The sequence below is a fragment of the Phascolarctos cinereus genome, unplaced genomic scaffold (genome assembly GCF_003287225.1).
Source record: "Phascolarctos cinereus isolate Bilbo 61053 unplaced genomic scaffold, phaCin_HiC Scaffold_4;HRSCAF=312, whole genome shotgun sequence".
Classification (NCBI taxonomy): Eukaryota; Metazoa; Chordata; class Mammalia; order Diprotodontia; family Phascolarctidae; genus Phascolarctos; species Phascolarctos cinereus.
Window position 1 is genome coordinate 645,312,409 of NW_027555847.1, and position 25,331 is coordinate 645,337,739.

Sequence of the window (25,331 nt, forward strand, 5' to 3'; positions counted from 1 at the left end):
GTTTATCTACTTGGCTAGCTTGGGAACCTTAAGGCTCTTAAATTATGACAGTAGTCCATCAATCATCCAAATCCCTTATTTCAGCCATTGGCATTTCTTCCTTAGACTAATGTGACTGAGTTATCTGAGCCTCTCCTCAATTCAAAACATTTGTCACACCACAGCTCAGTTTTCCATAGCCTATGACTCCAGCCATGTCATTCCCCTTTATCACAGCCCTCTGGTAGATTCATAAGGCCCTCAGATTTGGAAGAGACCTTAAAACCCTCTCATAAACCTGTATCTGAAGCATTAATCTATTTATATCATCCCAAGGACTCCTCCAACCCCTGCTTGACCACCCCCAATAATACGGAAATCATTACCTACCAATACAGTCTATTTATCTTTTAGCACTAGGAAATGCTTATACTGGAATTGAAATGTGCCTCCCTATAGTTTCCACCATTAATGCTAGTTTAGAGGATAATCAATTTACAGCTGGAAGAGATCAAATCTTAGAAGTGGTCACCTAGTCCAAACTCAAAATTTTATAAATGTGGACGCTGAGACATAGATTAAGTGACTTGCCCAATGCCACATGGGTAGGAAGTGGCACAGCTGGGGTTCAAATCCAATCCTCTAACTCCAAATTCAGTATTTCTATTCTACGGGCCCAAGCAAAAAACAACAACAACAACAACAAAACAATAGCCCTTTGGGAATGTGAAGGTGACATAGTATTCTCCTATTTAGTCCACCTGTACCCATTCTCTCTCTCCTCCAAGCTATTCTTTCATACAGCTATCAACTTAATAATCTTAAAACACAAGTTCAACTATGTCCTTTGATTAATAAGTTCCAATGGCTCTAGGATACTGACCCTATGATAAATTACAAATTCTTCCGTTTTACATTTAAATCTCTTCACAATCTGGCTCCAGCCTACCTTCACAGGTTTACTGCACAATACTCTCCTTCACCTGTTCTAAATTCTAGTAAAATTGACTTTTCTACTATTCTTCCTACACATCTTTAAGTCTCTTTCATTTCCTTTTCTTGTCTTATCCTTGTTGCTAGCATTTCTTGAACTCTACCAAATAACAGCGAGGAGAATGAGCATCCTTGCTTCACTTCCATGGAAAAAGTTCTAGTGTATCTCCCACACCATTAAGCCTGAAAGTCTTTCTACAGGTTGTCCTCTGTCATGTCTGAGGATGCACTCCTTCCTCATTCCAAATTTAGACTCCCTAGCTTCCTTTAAAGTTCAGCTCAACTACCATCCCCTACATTAGGTTTTGTTTCACCACCACTGTCACACTTAAGCTGCTAGTGTCCTTTCCCCAAGAAGTTACTTTTCATTTTACCTATGTGTTCACATTGTCCCACCCTCTGCACCACCACCCCCTCCACTGAGTCCCTGGAGGGGCCATTAAATCTGTTTTTGTATCCCCAAAGTGGCATTATAAATTGGTAATGGATAGAAAACTGGCCTTGGACCCAGGAAGACAAGTTCAAATTCCACACAGGCCTTGTGATCCCGGGCAATTTGCTTAATTTCTCAGTGCTCTAGGCAACCAAGACTATAAGTTGCAGAGAAGGCACAGACCTGCATAGCTCTATGGAGTAGAGTTTCCTTATCTGGGAGTTTCCTTTACAACAAAGTAAATTGTGGATCTAAGTCCTGATCCCTACCCCAGGGCTTAGTTCAATGCCTGTCATATAGATGATGTGTAATAATCACTTAATGAATGTTCTACCCCTGTCTTCCCAAACATCCATAGTTTCTAGCACTGGGATGCCCTCAGTTCCTCAAAGGTCCAGGTAATCTTCCCTGACTACAGATCAATTGTGTCCTAATACCTCCATCTTCCATCTGCCATCTCCCATCTCTCTCTTTCTACTGGTTCTTTCCCTGCTCTGCCCTCCTTCAGGGTATCTTCATCCTTTCAACTAATAAAGCTTAGAATTATAGAACCAGTGGAACTGCCAAGCTGGAAAGGATCTCAGGAATGATTCTAGTCCAGAAGTTCTTCATCTCTTCTTTATTATCACAGACCCCTTTGTCAGTTGATGAAGTTCTTTTCAAAATAATGTTTTCAAATAATTGAAGGAAATGCTAAATTTCAGTTAAATATTAATGAAAATGATGATGTAATCTTTTTTCCCATCCCAGTCATGAGACCCTCTGAAATCTATCCACAGACTTCTTAGGAGTCCTGGGACTCCAGGTTAAGAACCTCTGATCCAGTTCCTTCACCAACTCAGAACAATCAGGAAGCAAAACATTATCTCCTAGAATGAATATAAACTTCTGATCATTATTTTCAAACCACTCCTACCAGAAGAGTCTGCTGCTATACCACAACCTATACCTAATTCTACCCAAACTAGCCTTGTGCTGCCAAGAAATCTTTCCTAATCCGTAGTTGAATAAACTTCATGAAAAAAACTACTGGCAAATTAGTGAACAAAAGAACATTTTTACACACCGGGGATAAAAAAAACCCGAAAAGACAGTCCCTGAACGAATAAATGAATGGAAAAAAAAGCTTCTATTAAATGCTTATTATGTGTAAGTATGTTGGGTGACACAAACAGAAAAGATGGTCCCTGAATGAATAAATGAATGAATGAAAAAAAGCCAGTATTAAATGCTTACTATGTGCAAGTATGTTGGAGGACACAAACAGAAAAGACAGTCCCTGTTCTCACAAGGGAGGCAAAACATGGAAGATTTTCAGCTGCAAGGCAGATGAAAAGGTCCCTGGGTCCTTAGGGCAGAGCAGCATAGCAGATGGTAATGCCATCTTTAATGTCATTTCCACTGATAAAATCATATCAGCTTCTGATATTGAATAATCACTGGACAGCGCCAAGGACTTTCTTTTGGTCAAGAACTTTCTTTTCTGAGACTGCTAAGAGAACAGAGGGGCTGCAGGTAGAGGGCAGAGTCTAACTCTTATGAATAGCATTTATCTTACGTGCAAACTCATTCTAAGTTCCAACTTAGAACATCAAGAACATATTATCACTCAGTTAAAGCAAGAACTGACAGGGCCATACAGATCTAACAGTGGATCTCCCAAAATGTTACTTGTAGTAGGGGGATAAGTGGGACAGCAAAGAGCTTAATTACATATTTCAGGCTGGGAGAGGGCTTCACCAGTGATTTTTCAGCACAAGGAAGGACATGGGATCCTAATTTTGTCCAGTATATGTCAGCAGGAAAAGGAATTGTGGCAGCTCTAGTGGGGAGCACCATAAGGGAAACTGTTAGATCAGCAACTAATGTATACCTCTGACTCCCTTTGAACTATAGCATAAAGGCTACCCTCCACAAAAATTCTCCCCCAATAATGTATCACCCCATCATCTCAAAACACTTGTGTGTTTACACTTATAGCCTTGGACTTACCATCAGAAAGCCCAGGTATGAGTCATCCTAGCTCCACTTACTAGACACACAACCTTGGGCGAGTAATCCTCCATCCTCAAGTTTCTCTTCAGAAAAACAAATAATAATAATTGATACCTGTCCTGCCTAGGCCTGTTTGAAAAACTCAGATTAGCATGTAAAAGTGCTATGAAAATTATATAGCCCTGTATATACATACTATAATTATTAAATAGAAACATATTTGTCTATATTTCTTTTCCTATTAAATTTTTATGTTCTTGACCACAGACACTATGTCTTTCAGACAATCAGGAAGTCAACTGTGAACTACATATCATTTTTCAAATGTAAGAAAATGGAAGGCAGAGAACTTAAGAGACTTGCGCAGGGTTACAGCACCCTAGTTAAATGGCATCCCTCAGAACTAAAGCTACCAGCAGACATATCAAATATATAACCTGTAGGCTGCATGTAGCCCACAACACCAAGTGCAGCCAAACTAGTTTAAAATGTAGTTCTTATCTGATTTTAATGTGCTGATGGATTAGTAATTTTTTAAAAGAATATGTAAACTGTAGTTTTCTAAGACAATATGCAGCCCACAGGGATCCCTATGTATGGTTCGGTGGCCCCCATCTCTATTTCAGTTTGACACCACTGCTCTACACACTGCTTACTCCCAATTTTTTGCCTTGTATTCCTGGAAAGGAAGAACTCTTGGTTCAGATATGGCAGAGTAGAAGGCTGGATCCTTCCTATACCCCATTCCCCAGATAGCTACTCACGAAATTTTCGAGTGCTGCCAAAGAAAAAATAGGAAACAAAATCCAATTCCCGAATGACAAGTAGCCTAGATTATCATGTGACTTCTTGCCTCCATTCTTTCTCTAAAAACCCATATTAATTGCTGGAAGGTGAGATTTTGCATTGTTTTTGTATTTTCGCTGGGTTTTTTTTTTTTACTGGCCGGGAGGGAAGAGGTTACAATAGCTCTGAAACAATGTTAGAGAGGAAAATTAAAATAATGTGCTATACAAAATTAGTTGAGGGAATGCGCCTCAAATAAGCTACATGGTTGGACGTAGTGTTTTTTAAGCCAAATTACCTGAGCAAGCAATTTTAAGTGTCACTATTTAGATACTTATGATTCATGGCCACACATACATATAGATTAAATTAAATATGTGCACATAAATATAATACATGTATATAAATATACACATTAAATATACATGTATATACATGTACATATGTATATACCTATCTATATTAAATATACATTTATAAACATACATATGTTGCATGCTTTGTCCTCATATCCCCAGTGCTTTGCACAGAGTAGGTGCTTAATGTTTGAATTCTAATTCAAACCTTAATAATCAAAAAGTTTGGCTAACTGGAACCTCAGTTCCCTAGATACAGAAGATAATACCACTTTCAGCATAATTAAAACAACAGAGATTTAAATACAGCAGGCTCATTAATGCAAAAAGATCTGGACTTTTTATAAGGTCTTTTTTCCAACTGTACTAGCCTATAATTCAAAGATGGATTTGAGTTATTTGGCTTGGACCAATAAGACTTTTAATTAAAGAGCAATGGGGCACACAGTTTGATGAAGAAACAGTAGTTACTACAACCTACTGCAAGCCAACTTATTTGAAGAACTGGGGCACCCTGAGGGAGAAACAGGAAGCCGTATGAGCAAGGTGAGGCCAAGAACTACCAACTTCCACTGGATCCCAAAAGGGACAAGCCAGCTCTCTTATGCCCAAGATTCCTGGGGATGTAAGCACTTTGTCAACTACTGGCCCTGTTTTCAAGCCCAGTGCTAGAGCCCACCTGCCTCCTTAGTAGCCACAGCTTTTAAAAAGAAAATTCTCACCACCAAAATCCTTGGCACTGTCAAAAAGTTCAACATCTGAAATGGACATGCATTTTTATAATTGGAAATGACATGAAAGAAGATGGCATTGCCACTGCGCCCTTGGGACTAGAATCATAGGGCCTTTCCATTTGAGTTGAAACCTTTATAGTTCTACATTCAGAGTTTTTCCCACTGCACTCAGCAGCTTCTCTTGTGCATGTCTAGCTGTGGGTGTTTTTCCCTGCCTTGTGTTATGAATCTCATCCATACATTATCATCTGTTTTGAATTAACATTTAATATTGAATTACAGCACGATGGTGCCTGGTGTCTGCTTTGTTTCTCTAGGCTACTTGTTTAATATTTGAATTGACTGTAACAATGCCCCAATTCAAGTTATAACTCAGACCTCCCCCCTCCCCCCAAAAAAAATCCCACCAGAAGTCATTTAAAAGGAGAACTATTGACATTTTATTAAGAATGATTTCTCATACAAGTAAAACTACTTAGTTTTTGTTAAGTCTGAGCCACTAACATTTTTTTTAAATCTGAGAGAATTTTAATTTAATCTCTAAATTAGGTAGATTTCAGGCTCACATGTAAATCCTTGTGTACACAAAACTCTTTTGGTATTTTGGTAACTAAACACCTTTGGAAGATGGACCTACCTTTACTTAATTATGCTAATAGTATTATACTGAAGCTGAGAAAAAGGAGCTTCACTAGATAGAAAAGAGCCATAACAAAGCCTGTTGCATTACACACACAAACACACAACACACACATTAAAATAAGAGGTAGCTTGGAGTAGTGGCTACAGGTTCCTCCTAATAGTCAGGAAACCCTGGGTTCAAGTAACAACTCTGACACACACTGGCAATATGACCTTGACCAAGTCACTGAATCTCTGTGTCCAAAGCAACTTGGACTATAAAGTTGCAGAATAGTGGCAGAACTACATTAATCTAAGGAGGTTCCTATAGCAGAGATATCACAGGCCTGGAACAAAAAATAAAACTGTACTAAGTCTGTGTGTGTGTGTTATGGTCAATGCAACAATTCCCTCCAATGTACATCTATTAATCGACTTTAATATGATCAAATATTAACAAGGCACTGTGCTAGAGGAGTGTAGGGGATACATAAAAAAAAGAAAGTAAAATGTGTTTATTGAAAAACAGTACATTAATGGCACACTTTAGAAAAAACATTTATGTTCAGAATTGCAAGAAATCTGTAAGACAAGCTTAGCTGTAAATAATCCTGATTGCTCTGGATTTGATACTCTTTGCATTTTAGAGATGAGGGATTTAAAGTCCAGAAGAACTCAGTGACTTTATCAAGGTTACACAGGGAATAACCATCAAAGGTAGCTTTCTTTGCCTTCATGAAGCTTATAGTCCAAGGGAAGCTATGACACAAAGAAAAATGTTCAAGTGCAACTGAGGTAAAATATACTAAAGAAGTTCAAAGAAGAGAGGAATTATTTAAGTAAGCATACTTTTTGTGTATTTCAATTATTTTTATTATTTTATTAAATTTCTGGGTCCCTACCATGGTTTCACTGCTTTTTTTCTTTTTAAGGAATAGAAAGTATATACACATAACTTTTGATGGAAAAGAAATGTTTAGATGAAAAACTTCTTTCCTGAAAGCTACATGGGCCAAAAATAATCTTCCTGACCTTGAAGAATAACAATTCCTGTTATCCCACAAATTGGCCATGACCAGTTAAAGTACTGGACTCATTCTAAAAGAACAATTTCAACTCATACTAGGTAGATGTAAGAAAAGTAATGGAAACAATTCCAAAAGACAAAAACTACATAAATGTTATTATGATTTTACATGTAACAAACAAAAACAGAAACTTCTATCTCTTAGCTGTTGTTGCAAAGTGTTCTAGAGCACACACAATACTCTTAGCTAACTGTAGCAACTCTAACTCTGTACACAATGATGTTAGAAGAAACTACTGTTCAATTTTTCCTAAATTTGGTCATATTAGTTGCCATACTGGGGCAGCTAGGTGGTGCAGTTGATAGAATGCCCTGGCCTAGAGTCAGAAAACTCATCTTTGTGAGTTCAAATCTGGCCTCAGACACTTGGTAGCTGTGTAAACTTGGGCAAGTCACTTAACTCTGTTTGCCTCAGTTTTCTCATCTGTAAAATGAGCTGGAGAAGGAAATGGTAAATGAGGTCACAAAGAAACAAACACAACTAAAATGACTTAACAACAACAAAAGTTGCCATACTTCCTTTAAAATGGTACTATTTTGCTTTAGCAAAAAGAGAAGAAAAAGAAATTGAAGGAATTAAGGCAACGAAGAAACAAAGCTATCACTCTTTGAAGATGATATGTTAGTATACTTAGAGAATCCTAAAGAATCAACCAAAAAACTACTGAAAAAATTAACAACTTTAGCAAAGTTACAGGATATAAAATGAACCCACATTAATCATCAGCATTTCTATACATTACTAACAAAGCCCAGCAGCAAGAGCCAGAAAGAGAAATTCCATTTAAAGTAACTGTAGACAACATAAAATATTTGGGAATCTACTTGCCAAGACAAACCCAAGAACCATATGAACACAATTACAAAACACTCTTCACACAAATAAAGTCAGATCTAAATAATTGGAAAAATATCAGTTGCTCATGGATAGGCAGAGCTAACATAATAAAAATGACAATTCTATCTAAACTAATTTACTTATTTAGTGCCATACCAATCAAACTACCAAAAAATAATTTTATAGAGACAGAAAAAATAATGACAAAAATCATCTGTAAGAACAAAAGGTCCAGAATATCAAGGAAAATAAACAAAAGAAATGGTAGGGAAGGTGGACTAACCATTCCAGATCTTATATTGTATTATAAAGCAACAATCATCAAAACTATTTGATACTGGCTAAGAAAGAATGGTAGATCAGTGGTACACAAGACACAGTAGTCAATGACTATAGTAATCTACTATTTGATAAACCCAAACACTCCAGCTTCTGAGATAAGAACTCATTATTTAACAAAAACTGTTGGGAAAACTGGAAAATGGCATGGCAGAAACTAGGCATAGACCAACATCTTACACTGTATACCAAGATAAGGTCAAAATGGGCACATGATTTAGTCATAAAAAAGTGAGACTATAAACAAATTAGGAGAGCAAGGATAGTTTACCTGTCATGAAGAATGGATGAATTTATGACCAAACAAGAGGTTAAAAAAAAAGAGGTAGAGAACATTATGAAATGCAAAATGAATAATTTTGATTAGAAGGGAAGCAGAAAGCTGGGAAACAATTTTTACAGCCAGAATCTCTGATAAAGGCCCCATTTCTAAAACATGTAGAGAACTGAGTCAAATTTATAAGAATAAGTCATTTCTCTAATTGATAAATGGTCAAAGAATACGAACAGGCAGTTTTCAGATGAAGAAATTAAAGTTATCTATAGTCATGTGAAAAACTGCTCTAAATCACTATTGATTAGAGAAATGCAAATCAAACTCTGAGGTACCATATCATACCTATCAGGTTGGCTAATATGACAAAACAGGAAAATGATAAATGTTGGAGATGTGGGAAAACTGGAACACTAATGCATTGTTGGTGGAGTTGTGAACTGATCCAACCATTCTGGAGAGCAATTTGGAACTATACTCAAAGGGCTAGAAAATTGCACACCCTTTGACCCAGCAATATCACTTCTAGGGCTGTACCTCAAAGAGATTAAATAAAAATGGGAAAAGGACCCACATGTACAAAAATATTTATAGCAGCTCTTTTTGTGGTGACAAAGAATCAGAAATTGAAGGGATGCCCTTCAGTTGGGGAATGGCTGAGCAAGTGGTGGTATATGAATGTAATGGAATACTACTGTTCCATAAGAAATGATGAACAGATAGACTTCAGAAAAACCTGGAAAGATTTATATGAACTGATGCTGAGTGAAGTGAGCAGAACTATGAGAACATTGTATACACTAACAGCAACATTGTTTGATGACCAACTTTGATAGACTTAACCCTTACCAACAATACAAAGGATCTAAGACAATTCCAAAAGACTCATGATAGAAAATGCTATCTACATCCAGAGAAAGAACTATGGAGTCTAAATGCAGATCAAAGAATATTATCTCTCTTTCTCTCTCTCTCTCTCTCTCTCTCTCTCTTTTTGGTTTCTTCTTTTTTATGTTTTTTTCCTTCAGTTATAATTCTTCTTTACAATAGGACTAATGTGTAATATGATTGTATATGTATAGCCTATATCAGATTGCATGCCATCTTGGGAAAGGGAGGGGAGAAAACTTAGAACTCAAAAATCTTATAAAAGTGAAAGCTGAAAACTAAAAACAATTTTTTAATGATGTTATTCTATAATCAGGAGATGCACTATGTTATTAACAACATGAAGATTTTATTCAGTGCCTTTTTTTTAACTGAGTGATGTTGGGGCTAAAGTGAGGTATGAAACACAATGTCTGTCCTTAACTGGCTTACAATCTAATAGAGCAGAAAGCAGTGTAGGTTTTTTTTTTTAAAGAATAAGCAACACAAGATGTTATTGTTACGTGTTTAATAAGTAGTAACTGCTAAAGAAATTGCTGGAAACAATTATTACCAAAAGGCCTTTAGGAGGTGGGGCTTAACATGGACTATTGGTTATCTCAGAGGATACTCTAAGAATCAGACATGCAAACCCAGTTTTTTTTCCTTACACCCATTATCTCATTACTTAGGAATTCCTTTGTCCTTTCCCCTTCCCTTTTCTGATCCCTTCCATTAACTTTCTTAAGTTTTCAAGCTTCTCTTCACCCCCCTTTCATTCTCAAATCCAGTTGGGCCTCAAAGCCTTCCCTCTATTCTCATTCTCTCTTGTTTTCACTACTCTTCTTAAAGCCAACTTCCCCATTTTCTCATCTTTCCCTCTTGCTTAATTAATCCTGCTCATCTTTTCTCCCATAAAAATCTGATCTGGGAGTGCTCAAAACCCTGGGATACTGGTACTGAAGATTAAATGTTCATAAGAAACTATACTTCTCCCTACCCACCAACACAGAAGAATTCCAACTCTTCATCATCTCTGCTACTTCTCATGAAGAAAATTTGTCAAATGATAGCTACATCTCTATCCTACCTCCTGGACACTGCCAGTGTTTTCCAATACCACCTCTGCAGCTGCTGATAAGTTACCTTGGCCAAAGATGGTGGGGAATGATGTGGAAGAAAGTCTTTTAAATTTTAAATAGCACAAAGCCAAACAGGCTTTCTTCTAAACTGACATAAAAAAATTAGTCACTATGCTTAGAAATCCATCCATTCTGAATCCATATAACTACTATCTAACCCTTCCCTCCATTTCTCCATCTACATGAACAATACAAGACACTTGTGACATATAACCTATATCAAATTGCTTACTGGGTTTTTTTTTGGGGGGGGAGAGGGAAGGGAGAAAAATTTGGAACTCAATTTTTAAAAAAATAAATGTTTAAAATTGTATTTACATGTAATTGGAAAAAATATTATTAAAAAATTTTTGTGAGATGTTCTGCTAAAATCTAGCTAAGTTCTACACACAGCATTTTCCTGATCTACCAGTCTACTAATCCTGTCAAAAAAAAGAAAGAAAAAGGAAATAAGGTTAGCCTAGCATGACCTGTTCTTGATGAAGCCATGTCACCTTTGCAATCGCCACTTCCTTTTCTGCTTCTACGTTAATCATTAGTTTCATAATACATTTTAGAATTTTGCCAGAAATCAAAGTTAATTTCATTGGCTTCTGATTTTCTTCGTCCAGCAGTTTTCAAAAGATCACTGATAGTGGTTCATCAATCAGAACTACTGATTTTTTCAGCATGCTGGGATGTAGTTTGAATGTGGTGATTTGGGTTCATCAACACCAGCTAGGTGCTGTCTTGCTAAATCTCTACTTGTCTTGAGCAGCTTTTAAACATTTTTTTTTGCTTTTTCCAGCCTTGGAAAATAAAATAGAGAGTCAAAATAATAACTAACATCTTGCCTTTTCTCACCCCATTCAGTTATCCCATCAATCTCAGAGATGCTCTATCCTTTATGTGCTTGTCTTACTTTCACCAATATTGCTTGTTTTTCTCCTTAACAGCCTCAGCTCATTCTGAACTTTAACATTCGTACAGAGCCATGCCATGATTTAATAATTATATGCTATTGTCCATACTTACCTCTACTACCTGTATATCTGTACATGTCTTTTAAAAATCTAAATTGATTAGTGAATTTACTATACATACACGTAGGTCTCTTTAGACAAGTCCCTCCTCATCCTTTTTCATTTTCATCAGAACTGTCTCTTTGATGGAATTTTTTACTAATGACATTCTGAAGACACACTCCCATGCTCACTTCCTCTGAAAACTTCACCTGAACTACTGCAATAGCTTGAAATAGTTTGAAAAGAGGCTAATGGTTTCTGAATGCTGACTTCTTTATCTGTGTCATGCCCACCCCCATCTTTTTTCCTTATTCTCCCACCTTCTGGAAGTAGAAGAATAGTCTACAAGAATTTCTAGTCCTCCTTAATCTCACTGTCTTCTCTCCAATTTAAGCTGTATATATCTTGTTTGTTCACATGTTGTCTCCTTCATTAGACTGAGCTCCTTGAGAACCAAGCCTGTGTTTTTTTTTCTTTTTTTGATCTGTGTTTTTTGGCCTTTCTTTGTATCCATAGCATTTAGAAGAGTGACCTGGTATATAAAATGTGATTAATAAATTCTTATTGATTTGGTTCTCTTCAAGAATGTTAAATACTACCTTTCCATCATCTCATCCTTACTATCTAAAGCTATAGGAGAAACTCTAATAAAGACCTGCTGCTGATGATCATCCTTCTTTCTCGAAAAGGATCATGACATCAGGGAGGTGATGCCACGACATGAAAGTGAATTGGATTTAAATGAGGGAGGGCTGTGCAAAGTCACCAGCCTCACTTTCTTCTCCAGAGCCATCTGGGTCCAGTTGCCTGATGTGGATCAGGTCAACTGGAGATGGCCCAGGATATAGGGGGGTACACCTCGGCCTTTTTAAGTAAGGTCTTTAACAGGTCTCAGTAATTAAGGCTTAATAAAAAAAAATGAGGCAAAGAATGGCCTCTTAAAAAATAATAATAATAAAGACCTAAGCCCATTATAAATGGAATACTATCTTCTAGCCTCCAGCTAGGATCAGAGGGCTTAGAATAGGAATGAATTTTAGAAGTCATCTATTCCAACTTCCTCTCTAGACAAAAGAGGAAGGAGTAATGAGGTTAAGTGACTTGTTCAGGTCATACCTGTAACTGAACCTAAGATATGAACCAAGGTCCTGACTACAAACCCAGTGCTCTTTCCACTGCAGGAATGTTATATCTACCACTACATCATAACTGGCAGCAAGAAACCTCTACTTCCCCATATTCAATACTGATTTTTCAATCCTCCTCAAAACTCTTGATGGTTACTTTACTAAAGCTTAATATTATACACTGATTACCTTTTCCCAAAAAACCACAGAATCATAGATGATAATCTCTGTTAGAAAGGAACCCAGAAATTATTTAAGTGTGAGTCTCCAAAAACCCTTATCTAATTACATTAATCACTCCTAGGATATCCTCAAGTAGTCATCCAGGTTCTGCCTGAAGCCCGCCAGTGAGCAGGAATTTCAGGTGTCAAAATCTCAATAGTCAAATGAGGGGTCAGAAGACAGCTCAATTCTGTCCCTTAATGTCGGAGATCTGAGAAAGCATTCATGTTTCACATGTTATAGTGGAATAAGCACTGGTCTGAGATGTGGTCTCAGATGTTGATTAAACTAAATTAAATCTGTGATTCTCAGTTTCTTCATCTGTTCTTGTTGTTGAGTTGTTTTAGTCATTTCTGACATCATTTGTGGTTTTCTTGGAAAAGATACTGGAGTGGTTTGCCACTTCCCTTTCCAGCTTATTTTATAGTTGAGGAAACTGAGGCAATCAGGGTTAAGTGACTTGCCCAGGGTCACACAGCTACTAAGTGTCTTAGGCCAGATTTGAACTCATAAAGATGAGTCTCTTTCTGATTCCCAGCCTATGCTTTACCCACTGAGCCAGCTAGCTGCCCATACAGCTATACAAAAATCTGTACTTGATATGTACAATGGAGATAATAGTATCCCCCTTACCTACCTCACATGGTTATTGCAGTGCTTCACTGGCAGAATTCAAGTATTCAAGTCCTTTGTAAACCATAAACCTCCATACAAATACATTGTAGTATTATTATTATTATTATTATTTATTTGCAGAGAGAAATGTTTTCCACATTTAAGAACTTTCAATCTTCCTGAAGAAGAAAACGAAAGCAAACACAACACCCTAAACTGGTTGACAGTAACACTAGCTTTTCTAACTAGCTAGAACACAGCAGTTGGTCAACAAATGTTGAATTTGTTGAACTAGTTCCAACAGCTGGTATCAGTGGTTGTAATTTAGCATTATTCCAACATCATGACTATCCCAGTAACAAAAGTAAGTTAGAACCATGAATATGGTTAGATTAATATCTATATGTTGCACTGAATTACATTTATGTCAGCATTTATATAATCTTCCATAGTTTAATAAAAGCTAACAATTGTCAAGAGTCATTTGCTTGATATTACACCTCACATAAGCTTTGTGTTTATACTAAGTACTCAAATATTATTTCATACTGATAAGGTAAAAAATAATCTGTCTTCCCATATCCATCAACACCTCCTAATTGAAATATACAGATATACAGAAGAGAGCGTATCATCATGGACCTGGCCAGAACAGCTTGACTCCAAGATTGCCTCATAGAATGCCAGGAAACAGAGCTCTAAGCTTGTGGGGAGAGCAGCTAAATAGAAAAATGAGGAGTAATCACATTCATATTACAAACATTTTCCATTTAGCCACATCCAGAATTCTTAAGTTTTCATGCCTCTCCTCCTCTAGAAATACCAAGCACACCAGTTTTGCTTTTGATAGTTCAAAGTCACTCTTTAGTGTTGAATCTCTTCTCCTATTCTTTCCCTTCTTGTCACTCAGTCAACCTATTAAATTCAAAATGTGAAACATAACCAGTAACTGAACTGCAGTAAGTTACTATGAAATAAATATCTGTAAGATCTCATCTTTCTTCTCATCAGGCCCTAACTAGAAAAGGAATTTACAAGACTCTTCAGTTTTCATTATGTGAGTTCCTCTACCAGATAGATTAAATCCTCTTCTTTCTTACCCAAATCTCACTAACCCAACTGTTTATCATCCCTTCCCCCACACACACACACAGAGGGAATGCTCACACTGATTAGATAAATAACAAGTGAGGTTTATGTAGCATTTTCAAGGTACAAATTATCCATTTGAGCCACCAAAGTGCAAAGTATTAAAAGTATCATTCCCCATCCCCACCCCCATAGGTGACTTCCTCATTCCATCTTCTGTGTCTTTGAATATTCCCTTCCTTTCACCAGGGAAGTTCCTTTATCTCCTTTCCACTTAAGACACAACATTCAAAACTTTAGCCCCAAACTACTTACTCCAAAACAAAAAGTCCCCAATCCACCGTAATGAGAATTATTTAATTTGTACCCCCTTATGTTAATTTTGACATAATAATTGCATTTGTATAGCACTTTAAAGTTTACAAAGACCTTTACAAATTTTATTTTATTCTTATAACAACCCTGAGAGATAGGTGCTATTATTATCCCCATTTTACAGATGAGGAAACTGAGGCAGCCCAAGGTTAAGTGACTTGCCGAAATCTGCACAGGAAGAATTTGATCTCAGCTCTTCTAGACTCCCTGTCCAAGGTTCTATCTATTGTACCAGTCTGCCCAATTAAATTAAGCTTCTTCAAGATTAGCATCGATTGTTCCAAATTTTTTAAAATCTGCCTAAGATATTCAATTTAGCACTCAGTAAACAGTGCAAGCTCAATTTAAAAATTGAGCAAAACTATAATAGCTAATAAAATTGTTCAAATTAAAAACTGCTATGACAGAAACTTAATATTCTTTTCTATTCAGATGCATAAGTGAGAAATAAAAATCGATACACATTTAAGTGCTTATTATGTGCCAAGTACTGTGCTAAGAGCTAGGTATACAAAGAAATAGCAAAAACAAAACAAAACAAACAAAAAAGCCCAATCCCTTCCTCAAGAAGCAAATACAAGGGGAAGAAAAGACAAAATGTACATTAGTAAGTACATGTACACACACACACACACACACACACACACACACACACAAAATGCACACACTATGCATAGAGAGTAGACAATAGGTAACCTTCAAGGGGAAAGCACCAGCGGCTATGGGATTGGGAAAGGACCCTTGAGCTGAAACTTGAAGTCTGAGATTCTAAGTAGAAGTGAGGGAGGGCATAGCAAGCATAAGGGGCATTTAATGCAAAGGCATGGAGAAAAGAGATGAACAATCTTGTGTGAGGAAAGACTAGCAAGTAGGCAATTACGGCTAGCTAGACCATAGCATTGAAGGGAGTAATATATAAGAAGAGAAAAACAGGATGAGGTCATGTTATGAATAGCTTTATTGTGCTAGGAAGTGGGGATAAAAACATAAAAATTAAACATTACCAGCCCTCAAAGAGCCTATATTCAATTGGGGAGGCAACAAGTACATAAGAATACACAAAACAAACAGAAAGTAATGAAAGACAATAGCATGTGAGAAGGGAAAAAGATAAATATGGTAGATACACTTCATTGTTAATAGTAATCAAGGAAAGTTGTCTAACCAGAATCTAAAATAGTAGGAGACCATTAAAACTTAAATCTTATTTGATCCTCACAAGTCTATTCATTTTACAGATAAGGAAACTAAGGCTTAGGACTAGGAAGCTACCTGCTCAGATGTTGCAAGGGTCAGAGTTAGTATAGACCAAGATACCTCCTCATTTTGCAAATAAGGGCTAGAAGTGAAAAATAACTGGGTATTACAGCAAAGACAAAAGGCCTAGAATGGCTCCTAAATTCTAGTCCCCCTACTCTATTAATTAGCTATGTGACTTAGGCCATCATTTTTATTCTCTTCATCTGTTTCCTCATCTATAAATTGAAGGGGTTGGATGAAATAATCCTCAAAGTTCTTTCCAACTCTAACATTCTCAGACTCAGTGATTTGCCCACACAAATCACTCAGTAGCAAAGGAAGAAAACATGCATTTATTAAGTGCCTAATTCAGTTTCCATGAATACAGCCCTGTCATTTGATCCATTCAATGCACCAAAGCCAACTCTAGTGCTTTTTCACACCATTTCTCACTAACTCTGAAAAAGCTAAGAGCAATTTAATTGAAGTCAACCTACATTTACAAATGTGCAAGAAAAAGCAATGAAGCTCTAAATCAATTAATAAATGCTTAATAACCACCTATTATGTGCCAGGCACTGTGCTAAGCACCAGAGACACAAAAAGAGGCAAAAGACAAGGCCTACTCTCAACGAGCTTAGTATCAAATGGGGGAGACAACAAGCAAATTTCTATGAAGCAAGCTATATACAGGATAAATAGGAAATAATTAACGGAAGGGAAGGCACTAGAATTAAGAGGGGTTGAGGAAAGCTTCCTGTAGTAGGTAGGATTTAGTTGAAACTTAAAGGAAGCCAAGAAGTCAGTAGTTGGAATAGAAAAGGGAGAGTGTTCCAGACATGGGGAACAGCCAGAGAAAATGCCCTGAGCCAAAGATAGAATATGCTGTTTATGAAACACCCAGGAGGCCAGTGTTGCTAGATCCAAGAGCACATGTTGGTTGAGTAAGGTATAAGAAGACTGGAAAGGTAAAAGGGGGCTTTGAATGCCAAGCAACATTTTGCATTTACTTCTAGAGGCAATAGGGAGCCACTGGAGTTTATTGAGTAAGAGTACAACATGATTAGACCTGTGTTTTAGGAAAATCACTTTAGTGACTAAATGAAGGATAGACTGGGAGTGGGAAGAGACTTTAGGCAGGCCAACCTACCAGTATGCTATTGCAATAATCCAGGCATGAGGTGATGAGGACCTACATTGGGTGTAGTGGCAGTGTCAGAGGAGAGAAAGGGGTGTATTGGAGAGATTTTGCAAGGGTGAAATCAAGGCCTTGGCAACAACAGCTTGGATATGGAGGGTAAGAGACAGTGAGGAATCCAGGATGACTCCTGGGTTTCAAGCCTGAGGGACCAGAAAGATGGTCTTTCCCTCTACAGTAATAGGGAAGGTAGAAGCGGAGAGAGTTTGGAGGGAAAGATAATTAGTTCTGTTTCGAAAATACTAAGTTTAAGATGTCTACTGGACATACAGTTTGGGATATCTGAAAGGCAATTGAAGATAAGATTGGAGGTCAGCAGAGAGATTGGAGCAGGAAAGGTAAATTTGAGAATCATTAGCATAGAGATGGAAATTAAATCCATGGGAGCTGATGAGATCACCAAGTAATATAGAGAAGAGAAGAGGGCCCAGGACAGACTCCAAGGTTACAATCTATGTCTCAAGTTCCATTACATGGATACTCCAACTTACAAAGCCTACACTAAGAAAGACTACAAAGAATGTTTTAACTATCTTGATCATAATGAATGATAGTATTTATGAAATTGATGGATTTTCTAGAGACAATTCTACAGGAGAAAAGATTTGCAAATAATTGACCAGTCATCAATTTCATTCAACAAAAGAGGTGTTGTGGAGGTAGTGGACAAAGAAAGGTCTTAGAACCAGGAAAATTTGGGGTCAAGTGCCACCTTTGACCCACACTGGCTGTATGACCTAGGGAAACTCTCTGACCATAACAACTGCAGAGAAAGTGATGGCCTGCATTGGTAAAGGGAATTTCTTCACTACAGAGTTCCCCATATAACATAAAAATCATAGGACCATTCCATAACCCCAACCAATATCTAGGTCAAAAAGAAATGAAGCAGATTTTTAAAAAATTATAAGCTTCATACTTATGCAATGCATTTATTGTACCTACTATGTGGGACAGTGACATAAATTATTTGGGTCTCTGACTTTAAAGAGCTTGCAATAGAGTGGAGAGAGACAGCTTGATAGACAATGGGTAGAAAGCAGACCTTAAAGTTCCACCTTGGCCATATACTGGATGTGTGTCTCTAAGTATGTCACTTAATCAACTTGGATTGATAAAGGGAGTTTCTTTACCAAAGAGTTCCCTGTACCAAGGAAATCAGAGGTCTAGACACCATTCCTAATAAAGGCATAGGAATTACTGTAAGAGAATTCAGTGAAGAGACCTCATCATTGGGGAATCTTATCCTATAAGTTGAATAAGCCTTGGTACTCACACCTCACTAATATCCTCTGCCCCACTGAGGCTATAGCTAGGTGGGTAGTACAAGTGGATAGAGTACTGGGCCTGGAGTCAGGAAAACTAAGTTCAAATTCACCCTCAGACACCTGCTAACTGTGTGACCCTGTGCAAGTCTCTTAACCTCTGTTTGTCTCACTTTCCTTGACTGTAGAATGAGTTAATATCTGTAAAGCACTTAGCACAATAACTGGCACATAGTTGGCTCTATATAAATACCTAATCCCTTCCCCCATAAGCTCCAAAACCTCCATTTAAGGAGGTGGCCCAGGCCAACCATCTTTTTATTTCCTAGACACCTGTATTCCTCTTCTTATTTTCAGCTTCTTTTTGGGTGCTGTCTACTCCCTGTTAGATGATAAGCTCCTTGAGGATAGGCACTGTCTTTTCTGTATTTGTGTCGCTAGCATTTAGCACACTTCCTGGAACATATTGCGCTCTTAATAAATCTCCATTGCCTCTCTGCTACTTCCTTCAAGAAGAACCCTTCCCTGACCCCCAAGTGGTGCCCCTGCCCAAATTACTTAGAATTTAGTTAACCTATATATCCTGTACTTTTTTGGTACATATTATTTGAAAAGATTGAAGGTCAGCTGCTCCTAGTGGGTAAACACTTCACCTCTTTTGTCTTAACATCCCTAGGTCTAGCACAGTGCCAGGCACACAGTAGGTTTTTACTGACTGAAACATCGGGGAAAAAAAGAGTACTTAACAAGTCTTTAAAATAAACCAGATTGGAAAACAATCAGAGAAGATTAAAAATGCTCAAACTTGTGCCCTCCCAGTAAAAAGTAAGTTCCTAGAGAGCAGAGATTTAATTTTTTTGTCTTTGTAACTCAAAGCCCCTAATATTATGCACTACACAAAGTAAGCATTTATTGTTTTGCAAACTGAATGAAAACAAGTTTAGTTACTTCATAACAAAACCTTAGGTTTAGGAAAAGAATAGAGGATAAGGATGAAGTAGGGGAGGTAAGTATTCAACGAATTAAACAAGCCTGAAAATCACCACAAAAAGATATGAAGGCAGTTTTAGTGAGACAAACAGACATTTGAATATACCTAAAAATATAAGAAAAACCCAAATCAATTAATTACATTTGAATAGTTAATTTTTTAAAAATTCACAAGGCTTATAAGTATTAAAATCTTTACTGCTCAAATTTACCTTGTAAAGCTAGCATTTTAGCTGATAAGAATGCTAAATAAAATGATATTCTCCACAATCAGAAAATTGAACTGAGTAAGAACTGAGTTCAAATTCAGCCTCAGATAACAGCTGATCTTGGACAAGTTCCTTAATCTATTTGCCTCAGTTTCCTCAACTATAAAATGTAGATGATAATAATAGTACCTACCTCCCAGGGTTGTTCTAAAGATCAAATAAAATGCTATTTGTAAAAGCACTTAGCACAGTGCCTGGCATGTAGTAGGTACTATACAATGCTGGCTATTATTGTTATTACTATACCACAAAAATTACCAGTTAATATCATGTTAAGAAAAATCTGGAGTAAATTTTAAAAAACCTATTGTGGTAAGCAATGATGATGAGATAATATTTGTAAATTTTACACCATGCTTAGCACAGTGCCTGGCACATAATAGGTGATGGATAACAAATGTTTGTTCCCTTTGCTATTTTAATTGAGAAGCAAAGAAAAATGAAATCTGAATACTACTTCTAGCACAAATTAAAGCATAAAAACAGAACTTAAGATCTGAAGCAAAGCAGGTAAATAATAAATGTTACATTAGAAGGATTCACAACATTAAACTCTTAGTAACAAAATTTTATCAAGCCAACACAACGGATTACAATATCCTTTAACCCACCTATGAGCAATACAATCAATGAAATTTGGCAACCTCTGTTTACTTTATGCCACACAACTAGTAATCAGGGAGAAAAATCTGCTATCTACAACCAAAAACCTCTTAGCATACTAAGAAATATACAAACCATTCAATTTAAACTTGCATCTCAACATTTTCTCCCTAAATTTACATCTGGACCAAAGAGGCAAAATAATTATTAGCCAAAGGAAAAGTTTACTATGGCAACTAGAAACTAGAAGTGCCTCTCAGACTAGCTTCACTGTAACAGGAGGTAAGATACAATCTCACACTGGAAATCTGTAACACTAAAGGTCCATTCCTACTTTTATAGACACCAACTTAAAGGAATGGGTATTTTACAGAATGGGTCACAAAGGAAGGATTTAAATTACACTACCATACCCATGATGTTTCAGTATTTCTCAACAACAAAAAAATATAATCCTGTTTAGACTGCTTCCAAGTGTAGCAAATATCATAAGTGATTATTTGTAGCAAATATTCAATAATTAGCCATACAATATTTATTTATTCTATCAGACTTGACTGATTTATAAGAATGAAAAAAATTATTTTGAGCAAAATTTTAAAATAAATTCTTCCATAAATTTTTCTTACTTTACATTTTGTCTTTAATGAGGGTAAGGAAATTCCTTCCCCCCACCCCAAACAAGGAGAGAGTAAATACTGAGTGGACTTCACCTTCAGTGTCCAACAATTGATTTTTATATTCTATAGGACTTCACTGTGATGTTATGAAGGAAAACCTCTTGCATGTTTTTCATTAATTAACTCCTAGTTTTATAACTGAAATTATTCTATCCAAGTTAGCAAAGATCTCTTTTTGTTTTCAATATCCACTGTAGTCTTAGCCTTGTTTTGCAGGGGTACTTGACAAGAGTTTGTTGAATTATCTATAACTATAGTCTATGTAGAAGAAATAAAACTAAATCTTAAATTATTCCATAATTCAAACTTTAAAGTTATATCATTTTTTCATAATTCAAATTTCTAAGTTTAGTATATTACCAAGAAAATTGTTTTAAAAAACCCCTACCTTACTTTAATTAAAAGCATATACCTTAAATAATTTGAATTACAGCTATCTGATTAGGTATGCATACCTGCAGGCTGAATTCTGCTTCTCCCCAAAACTACTACTGACCAAGACAGCATCACACAGAACTTCTAATTTTTTCCCTGACAAACACTGAATTTTTAACATTTCATACATTACAATCACTTGCAAATCAATGTTATGGGTTGTCTCAAGACTATCTCTGGAGAAGTGCAGTATTTAAAATCTTAGTATTCTAAGATTTTCTTAGATATTCCAAGAGCCTTCACATTTTTAAGTTTGGAACATGACTAATTCATGATATTATCTAATGTACCTTTAAAAAAATGCCAGTGTATTAAAACCAAAATAATCATTATTCCTTCAATAATTAATTACTGAGAGTTTTGTTTCTTGGTTTGGTTTTTTTTTTTACTAAAGTTTAGTATGGTGCCTTAAGATAAAGCAGGTTTGAGACAAAAATTCGACATTTTTTTAATGTAGGGCTAACTATATGTAAAACTATAACGTGCTATAAATATTGAGGTGGGGCTCTGAAGGTGGAAGAAGCACGTTTTGGCAAGGATGAAAAACAGCTAGAGAGTAAAAAAGCTTTAAGGTGGAAGGCCACGGTGTAGCAAGAAAATCTACCTGTAGTATATAGGGTGTTAAATAGGTGTAGTGAAACAGGAAGCACATTTAAGGTGGTAGCAGATAGAGGAAGGCTCAGAACCAATCCTTGCTCTGCTTGGTAATGGTGAGAACGATCTAACATCTCTGAGAAGACAAAGTGGACATGGCTGGTGGATCCACTTGACAGAACTGTGCATTAAGACATTTAAAAGGTGACTGAAGGCAAGGAATCTTGACAATCACCTTGCCCAGTTGTTAATCAAAGTTTTAAACACCACCCCCCATTACTTCTCCCTTTTTAAGCCGCCAGTGATGGCTTCAAGCTTCTGAGAACTTGTCTACAAAATAAAAAGGGCTAACTAGGAAAAGGAGGCGCTAAAGGAAAACATCAGGCCTTGGAAGTTTCATCAAGTAAATTCTAAAAGGAAAAGCAACACATTAATGGAAGAACGCAAGATAATTTAGAACTATGATGATATATATAAAACATAGACAAACGTTTTAAGGGTTTCAAATCCCTATCGGGAGAAAGTTTGAATCTCCACCAACAGGAATCAGCCACAATTCAGCCCTTCCAGACCTGCCTCACAGGGGAAGCTGAAAAGCGCTTGCAAAAAAGACCATGAAACTGAGTTCACTCAAGAGGGTTTAGGGCGAGATCACGATTCACAATCAATACGTTCTCTCTCCTTCGAGCAGGGCATTGGGAATCTAGTACTATGCCCCCCCCAACAGGAACTTGAACCAACATAGTAATGCAGCGACGGGAAGGAAACCCTGAGTAAAGCTGGAGAAGGAATTTCCACCCTCCCACTCCCTCCCTCCCCCGATCCCCGACCAAAAGCCCCCAAATACGGAGCCTACGGATATAATCCGACCCATGGCGGGAGCAGGGGGGAAGTTCAGGCATCTGGAAGGAGGGAGGATATACCAAACGTTTGTGTGTTTTGAGGGGAAACAACAGTAGGGATACAGCTCTCCCCAAGTCTTGCCTCAGCCCCTCAGGCTCCTCTTGGGGCCTAGGCGCAGTCCCAGAAGCCGCGGGGGCTGCAAACCCCCTACGGCCAGACGTCTGGCGAAGAAAGCGGGAGGGCGGGCGGCGGTGTGCAAGGTCTTCACCGTGGGGCGAGGAGAAACAACTGAGTCCCCTCCTCGAGTAAGAGAAAGGGCTATTTCGGTTTTGTCTTTGTATCCCCAGCGCCTGACACATAGAAAGCGCTTAATAAATGCTGGCTCCATTTGTTGTAGTTTTCTCCCCAGCTACTGAGCACTTTAAAAAGGAGGGAGTCCAGGCAACTGGAGAGGGGAGGAGGAGACGGCCTAGTGGAGGGAGGTATATGAGTGACTGTGGGTTTAAGTGGTGGCGGTGGCGGAGACCTGGGGACTGGAAAAGGATGTGAGACTCAGCGGCCGCCACTTGTCGCCCCCCACCCAGGTAGGAAGACGACCCTCAGCCGACTACCCCATAAAACTGGGGATGGCCCGCCGCACCCTCGAGACTAGCGCGAGGAGCGGAGACAGGGGCCTGGGGCGTGCGAGGAGGAAAGTCGGGGGTGTGCTTGGCTCTCGGGGTGTGTATGAGTGCGCGCGCCCCGCACTCAGCCCCAGCAACAGCAGCCGCCCAGCGCCTCGCGCTCCCTGCGTGTGTATATGTGTGTATGTGTATGTGTGTGTGTCTAAGTGCGCGCTCCCCGCTCTCAGCCCCCAGCAACAGCCACCACAGCCGCCGCCTCCGAGCGCCTCGCGCCCTCCGCTTTGCTCCCGGGGTGTGCGCGAGCGAGAGGAGTGAGGAGCGCGCGCTCAGACTCAGCCCCTGCCCCAGTCGCCCCGCCAGCGCCTCTAGCCCCTCGCTTCTCCCTTGAGGTGTGAGTGTATGTGTGAGTGTGAGTGCACGCGTCCCGCTCTCAGCCTCCTAGCCCCAGCCGCCAACAGCCCCACACGTTTCAAAAGGGGGTGAGAAAAAAGGGAAAACCACCCCTCCATCTCCAGACGGCCTTGCCCCCACAGCCCCCCACCCCGAACCGGTAACCACGCTAAGAACCTGAGTAAAAAGCAAGAGTACTCACCGGGTCCTGCTCCCGAATACATGTTTGTTCCTGGGCAGGGGGGCTCCCGGGAGCCAAGGAGTGAGAATCGGGCCCCCCCAACGCAGCAGCCGCGAGCGCGGTCCGACCCTGCGCCTTCAGGCGGGCGCCTCACCAAACAGGTTTACGCGACACTGTGCCGGCAGAGGAGTGGAGGGGAAGGGAAGGAAGGAAGGAGGGAGGGAAGGAAGGGGGAGAGAGAGGGAGGGAAGGGAAGAGGGAAGGAAGGAGGGAGGGAGGGCCGGCCAGCCGCCGGGAGCCGGGGAGCCGTTCTAGTGCAGAAGAGGGGAAAAAAGGGGGGGGGGAAGGAAAGCTACTTGCGACCAAGAAGGGAGGGGGGGAACCCAGCCCTGACTAAATGAGCATGCCCAGTGGTGACGGCTGACGAGAAAGGGGAGCTTGCAACGTGCAGTGCGGGCTATACTGTACAGACCGCCGGGTTTTCACAGAGGCCATACGGGGGTGGAGACGGCGGGAGGCGGGGGGGGGGGACGACCGCGAGGGGGGGTTGAGGGGGGAGTGAGGCCTGGGTGGGGGAAGGAGGAGGGGCTGGGGTAGTGACGAGAGTGTTAGGCGGGGCTCGGCGTCAGGTTCAGCGCTGGGTCTAGGCTGGGAGGCGGAGGAGCCTAAAGCCCAAAGCAGCTGGGGCGGGGAGGGGTGGGGGGGCCGGTTGTGTGCAGGAGAGAAAGGGCAGAGGGAAAAAGGATATCTACAGCCAGCAGACGTTTAAACTTAGCCACCCCTGATGGAAGCTCAGGTTTACGTTAGCGCGCCGAGCGATCTGACAAATGTTAGCTGACAGGCTTGGAATTTTTTTTTTCCTTTTTGGCGGGGAAGACTGGTCGGGGGCGGGGAAATACTTCGGCGGGTTATGAGGTAGGAAGGTGAAAGGGTAACCTCTTTTCCCGTGTCCTTGAAGATGGAGAAAGAAGGAGAGGAAAAGGCTGGAGAAGATACAGGGTTGGGCTAGTCCGCAGAGCAAAGAGAATTGGGGTCTTCCTGCAAAGAGAATTGGGGTCTTCCTGCAACCTGTAGAGCCTCTTTTATGGAGTCTACGTTTCTGCCAGTATCCTTCCCCCTCCATTCCTGCTCGGGTCTAATGTGAC

General features: G+C 39.1%; 1 protein-coding gene across 1 annotated transcript in view; it reads right to left on the reverse strand.

Annotated features, from left to right (window-relative positions):
• AGO2 (argonaute RISC catalytic component 2) overlaps window positions 1–24,658 on the reverse strand; it is a 157,126-nt gene extending 132,468 nt beyond the window's left edge. Inside the window, 1 exon segment of the mRNA XM_020967055.2 lies at window positions 24,208–24,658. Coding sequence (XP_020822714.1) covers window positions 24,208–24,229 — 22 coding nt within the window. The 5' untranslated portion in view covers window positions 24,230–24,658.
• Window positions 24,659–25,331: the final 673 nt, after the last annotated feature.